The sequence below is a fragment of the Oryx dammah genome, unplaced genomic scaffold, assembly GCF_014754425.2.
Source record: "Oryx dammah isolate SB20612 unplaced genomic scaffold, SCBI_Odam_1.1 HiC_scaffold_16, whole genome shotgun sequence".
Classification (NCBI taxonomy): Eukaryota; Metazoa; Chordata; class Mammalia; order Artiodactyla; family Bovidae; genus Oryx; species Oryx dammah.
Genome location: NW_024070200.1, coordinates 21,556,539 through 21,572,236, shown reverse-complemented (window position 1 = coordinate 21,572,236; position 15,698 = coordinate 21,556,539). Strand labels below are relative to the sequence as shown.

Sequence of the window (15,698 nt, the reverse complement as noted above, 5' to 3'; positions counted from 1 at the left end):
TACAGAGTGAAGTAAGCCAGAAAGAAAAACACCAATACAGTATACTATCACATATATATGGAATTTAGAAAGATGGTAATGATAACCCTGTATGCAAGATAGCAAAAGAGCCACAGATGTATAGAACGGACTTTTGGACTCTGTGGAGAGGGAGAGGATGGGATGATTTGGGAGAATGGCAGTGAAACATGTATACCATCATGTAAGAAATTAATCACCAGTGTATGTTCAATACAGGATACAGGATGCTTGGGGCTGGTCCACAGGGATGATCCAGAGAGATGATATGGAGTGGCCGGTGGGAGGGGATTCAGGATTGGGAACTTATGTACACCAGTGGCTGATTCATGGCAATGTATGGCAAAACCAATGCAGTATTGTAAAGCAAAACAAAGTAAAAATAAAATTTAAAAAAAGAAAAAAAAATCACTCAAATTTGCTTTTTGTCTAACATCATTTCCATAATCTAAAATAAACATAAAATAAACAGCAATAAATCATTAGCAAAAAAACATAAAGTGAAAAATGTATATTAAAATAACATAATGTAATCACATTTATTTAAGAATGTATTCTAATATCAAATGGCAAATTTCAACATTGCAAAAATGAAAATTATGTTTGTACCAACCTAATAATAGTTGACTATTTTATACAATTCTCCTTTTCAAAATTTTCACTGATATGATAAATATGTAAATAACATATTATTGGCTCTTTTTGGATATTTCACAACTACACAGACACACAGACAGACAGACACACCCACACACCATTCCAGTCCTTATATTCATAGGGGTGGATGGTGTCTGAGACCTGTATCTTCATAACTTTAAAAGAGAATTGCACTTCATTAGTTTTCCATTAAGAAATTACAATACATATGAGATTAATTACAAATATTTTTCACGTTCTTAGTCCTTTGGACAAGCAGGGGAAACCTAATTTTGCTTTACAATGTTAGAAAAAACTCTGGAGTTCTTTTGTTTCGAAATTTTGTAACTATCTGCTGGTCCTCATGGGAAATAATAAATACTAATTGTGATTTCTTTGAAGAAACACAATAAGACACATAATGATTAAAGTCCTGTTATGGTCAAAAGCAGAGACATTACTTTGCTGGCTAAAGTCCGTCTAGTCAAGGCTGTGGTTTTTCCTGTAGTCATGTATGGATGTGAGAGTTGGACTGTGAAGAAGGCTGAGCGCCGATGAATTGATGCTTTTGAACTGTGATGTTGGAGAAGACTCTTGAGAGTCCCTTGGACTGCAAGGAGATCCAACCAGTCCATTCTGAAGGAGATCAGCCCTGGGTGTTCTTTGGAAGGAATGATGCTAAAGCTGAAACTCCAGTACTTTCGCCACCTCACGCGAAGAGTTGACTGATTGGAAAAGACTTTGATGCTGGGAGGGATTGGGGGCAGGAGGAGAAGGGGACGACAGAGGATGAGATGGCTGGATGGCATCACTGACTCGATGGACATGAGTCTGAGTGAACTCCGGGAGTTGGTGATGGACAGGGAGGCCTGGTGTGCTGCAATTCATGGGGTCTCAAAGAGTCAGACACGACTGAGCAACTGAACTGAACTGAACTGAAGGTCTTCCTTGGTGACCCAGTGGCTAAGACTCAGTGCTCCCAACACAGGGGGGCCTGGTTTGATCCCTGGTCAGGGATCTAGATCCCACATGCTACAACTAAAGATCCTGCATACCACAGCTAAGACCCAGTACAGCCAAATAAATACATAAATAAATTTTAAAAATTACCCCTTCAAAAGTATTATAACAACATGAATTATGTAGACATTAGTCTGTGAATAAGGGAACCTATAAATTATAATAAACCTGGGTCATTCATATTTTTTGGCTCCACAAGGTTCACTGGGAAAAACATATTTAAAATGACCAAAAAATAAAAACTTTTAAATAATAGTTATATACTGTAATGTATTAACTTTTTAACTAATATATTCTACTCACTGAATGATTTGCTTTTTACCAATATGCTCTTCTAGGCTTATGATTCTTTTACAAAAGCTGTGAAAGCAAATCCTGATTTTGCAGAAAGCTTTTATCACCGCGGGCTTTGTAAAGTCAAACTCCATAAGAATGGCTCGATCCTGGATTTCAATCGTGCGATTACCCTTGATCCTAAACATTACCAGGTATTTAAACGGGTGATTGCTCTGGTTTGGAGAGTGTGTTAAATTTGCTAAGACTATCAAATCTTTAAGCGTTATTGTTATTAGTTAGCAGCAGTTACTTTTATCTACTTTTCAGCTGTTTAAATAATCTATATATTATCTCTATTTTCCATTGAACTGGAAATATGATTTCCAACAGGGATATTATATAGATAAAAGTGCTTTGTGAATTTTAACATATATAAATTTGTTAATATTTTAATGTGCCTATTAGTCATTATGATTTTATATATTATATTATATAAATAAATGTATTTACTTCTTGCTTTGCTGTTACTTTGTATCCTGCCTTTTAAGGGACCATAGACACAATATAAAATCCAATAGATAAAACTCCACTGGATCTTGATTATTAAAGTGCATGAAATTTGAATATGAATGAAATATCAGATGATTTTAGGGAAATACTATTAATTTTTTTAGATATACAGTGGTAACGTGTTGTGTAGGAGAATGTCGTCTTCAAAGGAGATGTATACTGAAAGACTTGGGGTGAATTTTTAAAATGTCTACAACTTATTTTCAAATTATTCAGAAAAAAATCAGTTCAGTTCAGTCGCTCAGTAGTGTCTGACTCTTTGTGACTCCATGAATCACAGCACGCTGGGCCTCTCTGTCCATCACCAACTCCCCGGAGTTCACTCAGACTCACGTCCATCGAGTCAGTGATGCCATCCAGCCATCTCATCCTCTGTCGTCCCCTTCTCCTCCTGCCCCCAATCCCTCCCAGCATCAAAGTCTTTTCCAATCAGTCAACTCTTCACATGAGGTGGCCAAAGTATTGGAGTTTCAGCTTTAGCATCATTCCCTCCAAAGAAATCCCAGGGCTGATCTCCTTCAGAATGGACTGGTTGGATCTCCTTGCAGTCCAAGGGACTCTCAAGAGTCTTCTCCAACACCACAGTTCAAAAGCATCAATTCATCGGCGCTCAGCCTTCTTCACAGTCCAACTCTCACATCCATACATGACCACTGGAAATACCATAGCCTGGAATAGACGGACCTTAGTTGGCACAGTAATGTCTCTGCTTTTGAATATCCTATCTAGGTTGGTCATAACTTTTCTTCCAAGGAGTAAACGTCTTTTAATTTCATGGCTGCAGTCACCATCTGTGGTGATTTTGGAGCCCAAACAAATAAAGTTTGACACTGTTTTCACTGTTTCCTCATCTATTCCCATGAAGTGATGGGACCGGATGCCATGATCTTCGTTTTCTGAATGTTGAGCTTTAAGCCAACTTTTTCACTCTTCTCTTTCACTTTCATCAAGAGGCTTTTTAGTTCCTCTTCACTTTCTGCCATAAGGGTAGTGTTATCTGCATATCTGAGGTTATTGATATTTCTCCCAGTAATCTTGATTCCAGCTTGTGTTTCTTCCAGTCCAGCATTTCTCATGATGTACTCTGCATATAAGTTAAATAAGCAGGGTGACAATATACAGCCTTGACGTACTCCTTTTCCTATTTGGAACCAGTCTGTTGTTCCATGTCCAGTTCTAACTGTTGCTTCCTGACCTGCATACAGATTTCTCAAGAGGCAGGTCAGGTGGTCTGGTATTCCCATCTCTTTCAGAATTTTCCACAGTTTATTGTGATCCACACAGTCAAAGGCTTTGGCATAGTCAATAAAGCAGAAATAGATGTTTTTCTGGAACTCTCTTGCTTTTTCCATGATCCAGCAGATGTTGGCAGTTTGATCTCTGGTTCGTCTGCCTTTTCTAAAACCAGCTTGAACATCAGGAAGTTCACAGTTCATGTATTGCTGAAGCCTGGCTTGGAGAATTTTGAGCATTACTTTACTAGCGTGTGAGATGAGTGCAATTGTGTGGTAGTTTGAGCATTCTTTGGCATTGCCTTTCTTTGGGATTGGAAGGAAAACTGACCTTTTCCAGTCCTGTGGCCACTGCTGAGTTTTCCAAATTTGCTGGCATATTGAGTGCAGCACTTTCACAGCATCATCTTTCAGGATTTGAAATAGCTCAACTGGAATCCCATCACCTCCACTAGCTTTGTTCATAGTGATGCTTTCTAAGGCCCCTTGAATTGACATTCCAGGATGTCTGGCTCTAGGTGAGTGATCACATCATCATGATTATCTGGGTCGTGAATATCTATTTTGTACAGTTCTTCTGTGTATTCTTGCCACCTATTCTTAATATCTTCTGCTTCTATTAGGTCCATACCATTTCTGTCCTTTATCGAGCCCATCTTTGCATGAAATGTTCTCTTGGTATCTCTAATTTTCTTGACGAGATCTCTAGTCTTTCCCATTCTGTTGTTTTCCTCTGTTTCTTTGCATTGATCACTGAAGATGGCTTTCCTATCTCTTCTTGCTGTTCTCTGGAACTCTGCATTCAGATGCTTATATCTTTCCTTTTCTCCTTTGCTTTTCGCTTCTCTTCTTTTCCCAGCTATTTGTAAGGCCTTCCCAGACATAACAGCAAAATTACAAAATGTTAATAATTATTGAATCCAGGTGGTAGGTGTATGGGTGTTCACTGTACTATTCTTTCAATATTCTGTGAGTTTGAAATTTTCTTAATAAAAGAGCATGACAAAAAGTCTGATTTATATCATCTTTGGATGGCATTAATTTTTTCTAACTACCATATGTATTTTGGCAGAACTGATGCTTTTACTGAAATAATCTGTTTCTGCTTTCTTCTTCTCTTTTTCTGAAAAGGCATATTTAAGTCGAGTAGCCTATTATGGTTTGAAAGGCAGATACTCCAAAGCAATCTTGAATTGTAATGAGGCCATCAAAATTTACCCTCAGAGTGTGCGTGCCTATGTCTACAGAGGAGTTCTGAAATACTACAGCAGGGTAAGGAATTTCCTACCTTAACCTCTGGTATTTTAGAGCATGTGGCTGCTCGGATGCCAAGGAGGGACTCACTTCCCCTTTCTCTCTGTGAAAGGAGAATTGCCATGGAATGGAGGCAGAACTACATAGAATGTGTTGCACTTTGACAGTACATCAAAAGGGATTTCAATGAATGAGTTTTTGTAAAATAGGGATATTTATTTTTGACATATATATTTTAAATGGAATTAATTATATATTTTTATTAAGGAAATAGTATTTATTATAGAGAATTTGGAAAATACAATGAGGAATAAAGAAGATTAAAATCACCTGATTCCCTACCATCAGATGGTAATTCCTGAGAGCATTTTGGTGTGTTTCATTGAGTCTTTTTTCCCTAATAAAATATATACTTCCAAAAACTGGGACTGTGCTACTTAAATAATCTGTGTTGTGCCCTGCTTCTTATATTTAATCATTGAAGATAATACCAGTTTTAACAACTGCATACTATTCCATCATAGTATATTTTAACCACTTTATTGTTGGGCATTTGGATTGTTTGAATTTTTTTTTTATTTTACTATTTTAAATAATACACATAGAACAAAATCAAAGGTTATGGTTCCTAAATGGATATTACTGAATTAAAACTGTGAGCAACACTATTGATGTCTGATGCTTTTGGCATATTTTTTTCTCCCTATTTTTCTTTTCTGACATTTCTTTGTATATATTTCATATGAAATATTTTGCAAATAATACCTTAAAACAAAGGTAAGACCTTACATTACCTGTTAATTCTGTGAAAATTACTGTCTATAAAAATGGATGTCTAAGTTATCAGGGAAGCATCAAAGAGAAGCAAAAGAGAACATGGGTAGAAAACATGACAATTATGTAATATGATAGTGCTAGTGACAGAAGCAAGCCAGCTCTGGTGAATGTTTGTTGGGTGAATTAGCTTGCTTCTCTTTTATCCATTGCTGTATAGCAACAGGGGTCTTCCCAGGTGGCATTAGTGGTAAAGAATCTGCCTGTCAGTGCAGGAGATGCAGGTTTGATCCCTTGGTAGCTAAGATCACTTAGAGTAGGAAATGGCAACCCACTCCAGTATTCTTGCCTAAAAAATTTCACGGAGAGAGGTCTGGCAGGCTATAGTCCATAGAGTTGCAGAGTCGGACACAACAGAGCAACCGAGCACACAGATACATACAGCAACAATGGAAAAAAGATAATAGTTGTTTGTATATTAAATTTTATTTGCAAGTGAGAAAAACTATAATAACAGTTCCTACCAAGGGACCTTCTTAATTAATTCTGTAAAAGATTAGCTCGATTGTCTTAATTTCACGGATGATACACAGAATGATTAAATGAGTAGTCCCAAAACTCCGATAGAATCAATAATTTATTTTACAACTAAATTTAAGTCCATTATGATGAACTCTTCTCACTTAATTATGTTTTCTTTGTAGACTTATAAACTAGCAATTACAGATTTAACTACAGCTATCAACATGGATAAAAACAGTTATATAGCATTTTATAACAGAGCATTATGTTACACCAAGATAAATGAACTTCAAATGGTAAGATTTGTAAATATATTTATAGCATATTTTTTATTATTTCTGTTACAATTTTGGAAAAATAATTTCTGTGGAAATATACACAAAACTTGAGAAGCCAAAGAACCATTTTAAAGAAAATTTAATTTTTTGTTAGTGCTTACCAAATTTTCATATACAATCTCTGCAATGTCAAATGAAAATATAAAAGCATTTAAGGGCTGTGTAAATTAACACGTGTTACATGTTTCTCATTTGAGAAAAATGTTTCCACTGATAAATTGTGTGTAGAATTTTTAAGCAGTGATCACTAGCAATATTGTTTGCTTCACAATCTCAACATTAACCAGAATAGCCTGGGGAGGTATTTTGTTACAGTGCTCAGACCTCAGATGCAGCAGGCAGTTTTGAGTGATGGTTTCCAGCTCAGAGACCATTTTGAAGCCTAACTGATGGTTGAAGCAAACCTTTTTTCTCTATTTATCCTGTTCCAGATTCTACCTGTGCAAGGCCCTTTTTATATTTTTGAATCTTACTCCGTTCTCCAGTCTTTCCTTGTCAGTTTTTTCCTTTTCCAATCAAGATTCCTCTCTGGGGAGCAGATCAGTAGATTTTTAGTATTCTGCCTAATTTCTTGCTTCCTTTTCTGATATCCTCCTATCTCCTCTTCCTTGTTTCTATCACTTCATTGCTGATGATGCCTTCTTTTAAAAGATTGCATCGTGTTCCCGCTGTTGAGTATGGACACACTCCCTCAATTTCCTTAAAACCTGGAAAGTTAAATCTGTTTAAAACATTTAGAAATTTAGTGATTTATTTCCAATGGAAGAAAAAGAAGTTGAGAAATATTGTTTCTGTCTAAACGGATATAAAATTGCCAATAACTGGATTTTCAGGTTTCCTCCAGAAATGTTGACAAATGAATAATTTTAACACAGGCTGTTTTTACCATTCTAAGAGCCAATTAAAGGGTCATTTATTAGAGTAACCTACACAGCAGGTATCTTTGACAGCTTCCTCCCCACCCCCACTTAACCCTGAACTTGCAAACAATGGTCGGGGTCTGGGCAGGGAAGTACTATTTTTGTTATGTCTGATTGGTATCAGAACTGGTGCTCTATGAATAAGGAAAATCAAAATCTATGTAAATGGGAACCTAACTAGAATAAGAACATATTGGCTATTTTAGAGCGGCCTGGTACCCAATGCTTTTCATCCAATGGCCTCATTTTACAGTTGAAGAAATGAAAACGGGGAGAGGTTAGAAACACATTCAAGTCACACAGGGAATAGGGAGCTGTATCGGCGTCCACAGGTTTGTTTGCTTCTGGTTAACAGTCTTTAGGTGGCTTTGTGAAGCCATCTGACCTCCAGCGTGTGGACCGGATGTCATTTTATAGTGTCACCTCCTCCCTTTTGTGTCCCTCCACCTGTCTCTCAGCATTCCTGCCATAACAGGACCAAGCAAACCCAAGTAACTTTGTGCAAAAAATGCACTCCCAAGATATAGTTTCATAAAAACTAAGAAAAGGTGAAGTCTGGTTCCTACCCCCTTATGTTAATAAAAGTAGTAGTAACTGTTACCACCCATTTTGGGCTTATTGTGTGATAGGCACTGGGCTAAATGCTTTACCAACATTCAATCAAAATATTTTAAGTACTTCCCTGGCAGTCCAGTGGTTAAGACTTCACCTTCCAATGTAGGAGGTGGAGGTTTGCTCCCTGGTTGGGGAGCTAAGATCCCACATGCCTTGGGGCCAAAAAACTGAAATATAAAACAGAAGCAATATTGTAATAAATTCAATAAATGGTCCATATCAAAAATCTAAAAAAACAATATTTTAAAGTGGACTTCTATAACAATATGATGTTATTAATATTCCATTTTTGTGGATAAGAAAACTTAGGCTTAATGTTAAGTAACTTTCCCAAGACTGAAAGTTTAGTAACAATAGCAGAGACAAAGCACAAAGCCTGCTCATTGTGACCTTCATGAAATCTCATTTCCAAGCTTTTGTTTCCTCTTTTGTTATATATTCAGCTACTTAGTAGATTTCTAAGGCATCGTGATATATACACAGGTTTTAATTATGTGATTCCATGATAGGAAAATTGCAAATATTCTAGTTTTGTTTTACAAGTATTACAAATTATTTTTACAGCCTGTCAGTGTTGATTTATAGTTATTCCACAATATACATATAGGATGTTTAATTGTATGATTCTTTTAGATGTCGAGTTCCCCGTCACAAAACACTAGAGGAGAACCACTAACTAAGCAAATAGTAAAATACAATTTATTTGCATTTTCATTTAGCACATGCTATGGGCATATATGATTTGGCCCTTTTCTGATGAAACCATATGGCTCTTTTGGGCAAAATGTTCAGAAGGAAAATGTTCAGAGTTAAGAGATTCAGCTCCAACTGATATTTGGGATACTCCTAGTACCTGGTACAGAGTAAAAACCTATTTATTGAATGAAAAAAAAAGATAAGAAATATAAAAAGGTCCTCTGAGATGATTCTCAGCTTAGACTATCTTTAAAAGAGAGAATATTGAAGTAATTTTCCAACAAGTGCTCATTTGTTAGTTTTATTAAGATCTGTTTTCATTGCTTTATGATTTATTCACTCAACAAAAATTTATCAAATGCCTAGTAAGTGCAGGCATGGTGCTAGTTACTGGCTTAACAATGGTGAACAAAGTGAATAATCTCTGCCTCAGTAAAACGTAGGTTTCAGTGACGAAAACAATAAAACACTATAAAGCAGTTAAACTTCAAAAGGTTAACAAGTGCTCTGCTTTAATGTCAATGGTCATTTTGTGAAACTGTTGAGTTGGGGAAGGGTGTTGTGTGCCCCCTTCAATCCATGCGCAATAAAAATGCTTAGGATAGCATGTGAAGTACAAGCACAGTGAACCCCATTTGTTAGAAAGTAGCAGCATCCATAGTACTTAATTAAGTGGACCTATTAAACCTAACAAATGATTATTTTCAGCCTTAAATTTTAAGTCACATTAAAGAACTAATTATGAGGTTCTAGTTTGTCCGTGGTCAATGTAGTAATGCTCTAAAGAGTTGACTCTAGCTTGTAAGTGATTATTTCATTTTTAGGCATTAACAGATTATGGAATTGTGCTTCTTCTTAATGCTGGAGAAACTGTGACATTGAACACCTACATTAATCGTGGACTCATCTATGCAGAATTAGAACAGTTCAGTTTCGCATTAGAGGTAAACCTTTCTGCTTACTTGTAAAAATGAACCCACTTGATTTTGTATGTTCACTTCTGAAAACCTGTGAAAAAGTTTTTCTTGATAAGAAATGGCATTATTAATGAACAATAATTCAACTGTAGTGAGAATTGTGATGAAGTACTTTGAATGATAGAATCTTTGCAAAAATGTGTTTTTTACTTTTTATTTATTTATTTTTTTTGTTTTTTAAATACAAATGAATAGATAATATGTAAAAAAATTCTAAATTGATGAAATATCAAGACTATCATCTCTCCTAAGGGAGTGTCTTAGCTGTAGACAAAAATTAAAATGATTTAAGTGTCATTTATTTTGCTGCTCAGTGCTCTTCCTCGCTCATAGTTTTCCTCATTCCACATTGAAAATATGTCAAAATAAATGTTTGCTTCACGTGGGCAGAGAACAGCAGCCCAGAATAAGTTACTGGGAATAGGCTTTTAAGTTAGTGGGAACAGGCACTCAGAATTGCAATAGAAGACAGCAGCTGCAATACATGGATAAGAAACAGGTGGATTTCTTTATAGAATAATGGATCAAAGTTCACTGTTCTCATTTTTATCTGTATTGTCTATATAGAGTTAAATTAGGAATGAAGAGATACAGTAAGAGTAATTTGAAGTTTGCCATTACATAATGGTAGTTTTTCTTCTGTGTTTCTCAGGAACCACAACAGACAATTATGTAAGGGAATGTTTCCTGTTTTTTCACCTCCAAATATAACTTTTATTATTTTTCAACTTCTGGAGCCATCTTTTGAGATTCTGTCCCACAGAATTACTTATTATTAAAGAAGTGACTGAGATACTGTATTCTAGGCAGTTTACATAATTGTGTTCATCCTCAGTTACAAGTTGTGTCTGACTCTTTCTGACCGCATGCACTGCAGCCTGCCAGGCTTTTCTGTCCGTGAGATTTCTCAAGCAAGAATACTGGAGGGGGTTGCCATTTCCTTCCCAGGGAATCTTCCAGACTCAGAAACTGAACTTGGCATTGGGTAGGTGGATTCCTGCTTGGCAGGCGGATTCTTTACCACTGAGCCACCAGGGAAGCCAATTTATACTATGGTGAAATGTAATTTCAAGAGTTGAACTCCCTTAGGTTTTGGTTTTGAGATGTGCCTTTTGGAATTCCTTCAGGTAGGGAAAGCTAAAGAATGTCTTTGGAATAGGCAAAAAAGCTATGAGAGTCTGGGCAATGGTGTTGGGTGGAGAAAGTGAGGAAAATAAGGTTTGGAAGCAAAAGACCTCAGCTTTTGGAGAATTAAATACAAGGCCCATGTTACTACCCACCTAAGTATTCCTTTAGTACTTAATAGCAACATTAACTTGAGTTATTGTACAGTTATACCTGTCATGTTCTCAACAATACTGCATGATTTACAATTGTAACTTATGGATGAGAAAGCTGATATTCTAAAGAGGTTATTGAAAAAGCGAGAGAGCTCCAGAAAAATGTCTATTTTTGCTTTATTGACTATGCCAAAGCCTTTGACTGTGTGGATCACAATAAATTGGAAAATTCTGAAAGAGGTGGGAATACCAGCCCACCTGACCTGCCTTTTAAAAAACCTGGATGCAGGTCAGGAAGCAACAGTTAGAACTGGACATGGGACAACAGCCTGGTTCCAAATAGGAAAAGGAGTACATCAAGGCTGTATATTGTCACCCTGCTTATTTAACTTATATGCAGAGTACATCATGAGAAACGCTGGGCTGGATGAAGCACAAGCTAAAATCAAGATTGCCGGGAGAAATATCAGTAACCTCAGATATGCAGATGACACCACCCTTATGGCAGAAAGTGAAGAACTAAAGAGCCTCTTGATGAAAGTGAAAGAGGAGAGTGAAAAAGTTGGCTTAAATCTCAACATTCAGAAAACGAAGATCACGGCATCTGGTCCCATCACTTCATGGCAAATAGATGGGGAAACAGTGGAAATAGTGGCTGATTTTATTTTTCTGGGCTCCGAAATCACTGTAGATGGTGATTGCAGCCATGAAATTAAAAGACACTTACTCCTTGGAAGGAAAGTTATGACCACCCTAGACAGCATATTAAAAAGCAGAGACATTTCTTTGTCAACAAAGGTCCATCTAGTCAAGGCTCTGGTTTTTCCAGTAGTCACGTATGGATGTAAGAGTTGTACTATAAAGAAAACTGAGTGCCGAAGAATTGATGCTTTTAAACTGTGGTGTTGGAGAAGACTCTTGAGAGTCTCTTGGACTGCAAGGAGATCCAACCAGTCCATCCTAAAGGAAATCAGTCCTGAGTGTTCATTGGAAGGACTGATGTTGAAGCTGAAACTCTGATACTTTGGCCACCTGATGTGAAGAGCTGACTCATTTGAAAAGACCTTGATGCTGGGAAAGATTGAAGGCAGGAGGAGAAGGGGATGACAGAGGATGAGATGGCTGGATGGCATCACCGACTCAATGGACATGGGTTTGGGTGGACTCTGGGAGTTGGTGATGGACAGGGAGGCCTGGCCTGCTGCAGTTCATGGGGTCGCAAAGAGTCAGACAAGACTGAGTGACTGAACTGAACTGAACTGAACTGAGTCAACCAGGAAGTACTGGGACAAGGTTTGAACTTAGGTCTCTCCAAATCCTGTATTCCTTCAGACAAGGCATGGTACTAACATTGACATTGAAGATGTGGAGACAAATAAGACAGATTTCCAGTCCTTGAGGAGCTCATGGTCTGGTGGGAATCATTCTTGACCTTTCTCTTTTCTCACACCCCGTGTCTAAATCTTGAACCACTGTGGTCAGCTCTACCATCAAAACATATCTTGAATTCTGTCATTTCTCATATTTTTACCCCTGCTCTCCTCCTCCTTCCAGCCTCTACCTTCTCCTGCCTGGGTTCCTGCGGTAGCTTTCCACCTGGACTTGCTGCTTCTGCTCTTGTCCCTCTATGTGCTGTTCACACAGCAGCCAGAGATGCCTCTGAAAAACATAAAACAGAGCAAGCTACTCCTCGGCTCAGAACCCTGCAGGGGCTTCCCATCACACTTAGGCCAAAATCTGAACTCGTGACTGTAGCCAACCAAGACCCCGTGGCCTGACTGCTGCTCGCTGATCTGACTTCACTGTCAATGTTCTTGTTTTCTCCACTCAGGTTACTCCTCTGTGGCCTTTTGCTATGCCTTGGAAATCCCAGGCTCCCTTCCTGCCTCAGGATCCTCACACAAGCTATTCCCTATGTGGAAAACACTCCTCCTATTGATCTGTATATGGTTCACGACCTCCTTTTATTCCAGGTTTCTTCTCAAATGTGACCTCTGCAGTCAAAAAGAGTAGTTTAATTGAAATGGAATATTAAAAAATTAAAATAATCCCAGATAAGTCTGGAAAGAGAACACAAAGGAACAGAAACAGAGGAGACCAGCAGAAAACAGACGATAAATGGTTGACCTAAATCCAACCTTATCAGCAGTTACATTAAATGGAAATTCTCCAAATACCCCAATTGAAATAGTGAGGATATTAGATTAGAATTTTTGAAAAGCCCCAACAGTATTCTGGCTGCAAGAAACAGACTTTAGATATAAGATAAAGAAGGGTAAAAGTAAAAAGACTGGGGCAAAAAACATGCCCTGCAAACACGACAGGTTTGCCTTGGAGATATTGTAGGTTTGGTTCCAGACCACAGCAATAAAGCAAACATAGCGATAAAGTGACTCCCATTAATTGTATTGTTTCACTTAAAAGTGCATATAAAACTTATGTTTGTACAATGCTGTAGTCTATTAAGTGTACAATAGCATTATGTCTTAAAAATGGACCTATCTTAGTTAAAACGTACCTTATTGATAAAAAATGTTGACCATCATCTGAGCCTTCAGTTAGTTGCAATCTTTTTGCAGTAGTAACATCAAGGATTATTGAGGATCACAAACTACCACAACAACTACAATAATGATGAAAATGTTTGAAATATTATGAGAATTACCAGAATATGATACAGAGACACGAACTGAACAAATGCTGTTGAAAAAATGGTGCCAATAGACTTGTTTGAGGCAAGATTGCACAATTTGTACAAAGTGCAGTATCTGTGAAGCTCAATAAAACAAGATATGCCTGCAATTAAAGGCAAAAAGAGTTTTTCCCCTGTGTAAATTTTAAAAGTTAATTTGGAATATTAAAAAAAGATGTTGAGGCAGACCAATGAAGAAATACATGACTGAGTAATAAGAGGGCTAAATGCAGAACCTAGAGAGAGCAGAGTCAGAAAACCTTACCTACACAGGGAAACATTCTTAATGGGAATGATTGATTAAGAGAGAGATCAAGTAGGATGAGAGCTGAAAATGTGTTAGTTAATTGATAGTTGTGTGCCCTTCACAAGAACACAGGAAATAGAGTGTGGCATTTGAACTGGAATTGTTAGGCCAAATTAACGGGAAAGTTTGTAATGAAATCTCAGTTACAGTTGTAAGTTTGACTTCATTTCAGCAAAAAAGGAAAAGAAAATCCTCTTAGTGGGAAATACCTGGTAGCATATTTCATTAGATTATATTTCTCTAGACAATAAATTTCTTATTTTCTTCCAAATAATCCCATGTAGCATCAAAAAACACTTCAGAAGTCTAAGTGGGGACTTGATATTCTCAGATGGGTCTGGACTGATACTCTGCTCCTATAGTAGCATCCCAGAGGCCTCAGTTTGACCCTACTGCTCCCTTTTCCACCCCTGGTATTAGCAGAGAACTTATTCTACCTCCATTAAACAGCCAGCTTTGTGGAAGGAGAAGGGAGGGGGGAAGACGATGGAGGAATGGAGGGAGGAGGGAGACTGTCCTCACGGTTGAGTTCTCTCTAGTGAAGGGGAAACCAGAAGTCTGACGCTTAGCTTTTAAGACTGTAGAGCGCTCTTACCCAGCCTTCTGGAAGTGGGAAGGGAGTCTGGAAACTAAAGTTTCCTTTAGTCACTCCACAGGAGGTTAGGGTCCTCCCCACAGTCTAGTTTGGTCAAGTGAGTTCATAACCAAAACTGCCCAAAAGAGTCTTGCTGAAGCAGTCTTCTGGGAAAAAGCAGAGTCATTTCTATTTTTTATTCCTTTGTTTATTCCATTTTTATTCCTTCACAGGTGTTGAACTCTTATTTTTTGAGTTCCCAAATTATGGGATATAATTCCATAATCCCACATTATGGCAAACATTGAAATCAATCTGTATCCCACATTATTTATGTATATATGTACATATAACTATGGACATACCTAGGACTTCCCTGGTGGCTCAGACGGTAAAGCATCTGCCTACAATGCAGGAGACCCGGGTTCAGTCCCTGGGTTGGGAAGATCCCCTGGAGAAGGAAATGGCAACCCACTCTAGTACTCTTGCCTGGGAAATCCCATGGATGGAGGATCCTGGTAGGCTACCGTCCATGGGGTTGCAAAGAGTCGGACACGACTGAACAACTTCACTTTCACTTTCACACATGCCTATACATATAAGTCTCATTGCCATTGACATGGTCTTTCAATATGTAGACATTTATTTAAACATTTTATTTGTTTCAGTTTAGTGGTATTCTCTTGGGGAAGGAAACATTTTCTTGAAAACTTCTAAGCCTGTCAACGTGGGCAGATTCAGAAGAAAACGAGATGGCTGTGCATTTCTGTCAACCAATTTGACACTGAGTGGCAGAAATTTTATGAAGGGGTAAATGTCCGGGGAATATTTTGCATCTCACTAGCTTGGAGTTGATGCCCTCTATTGCATCAGTTCAGTTCAGTCCAGTTCAGTCGCTCAGTCGTGTCCGACTCTTTGCGACCCCATGAATCACAGCATGCCAGGCCTCCCTGTCCATCACCAACTCCCGGAGTTCACCCAAACTCACATCCATCGA

The 15,698-nt window shown here is 37.8% G+C and overlaps 1 protein-coding gene across 1 annotated transcript in view; it reads left to right on the top strand.

Annotated features, from left to right (window-relative positions):
• Nucleotides 1-15,698, top strand: part of TTC6 (tetratricopeptide repeat domain 6) — a 205,036-nt gene that overhangs the window by 163,543 nt on the left and 25,795 nt on the right. The window contains exons 22-25 of the mRNA XM_040257100.1: nt 2,013-2,162; nt 4,884-5,024; nt 6,485-6,598; nt 9,696-9,815. Coding sequence (XP_040113034.1) covers nt 2,013-2,162; nt 4,884-5,024; nt 6,485-6,598; nt 9,696-9,815 — 525 coding nt within the window. The remainder of the gene's footprint in view (nt 1-2,012; nt 2,163-4,883; nt 5,025-6,484; nt 6,599-9,695; nt 9,816-15,698) is intronic.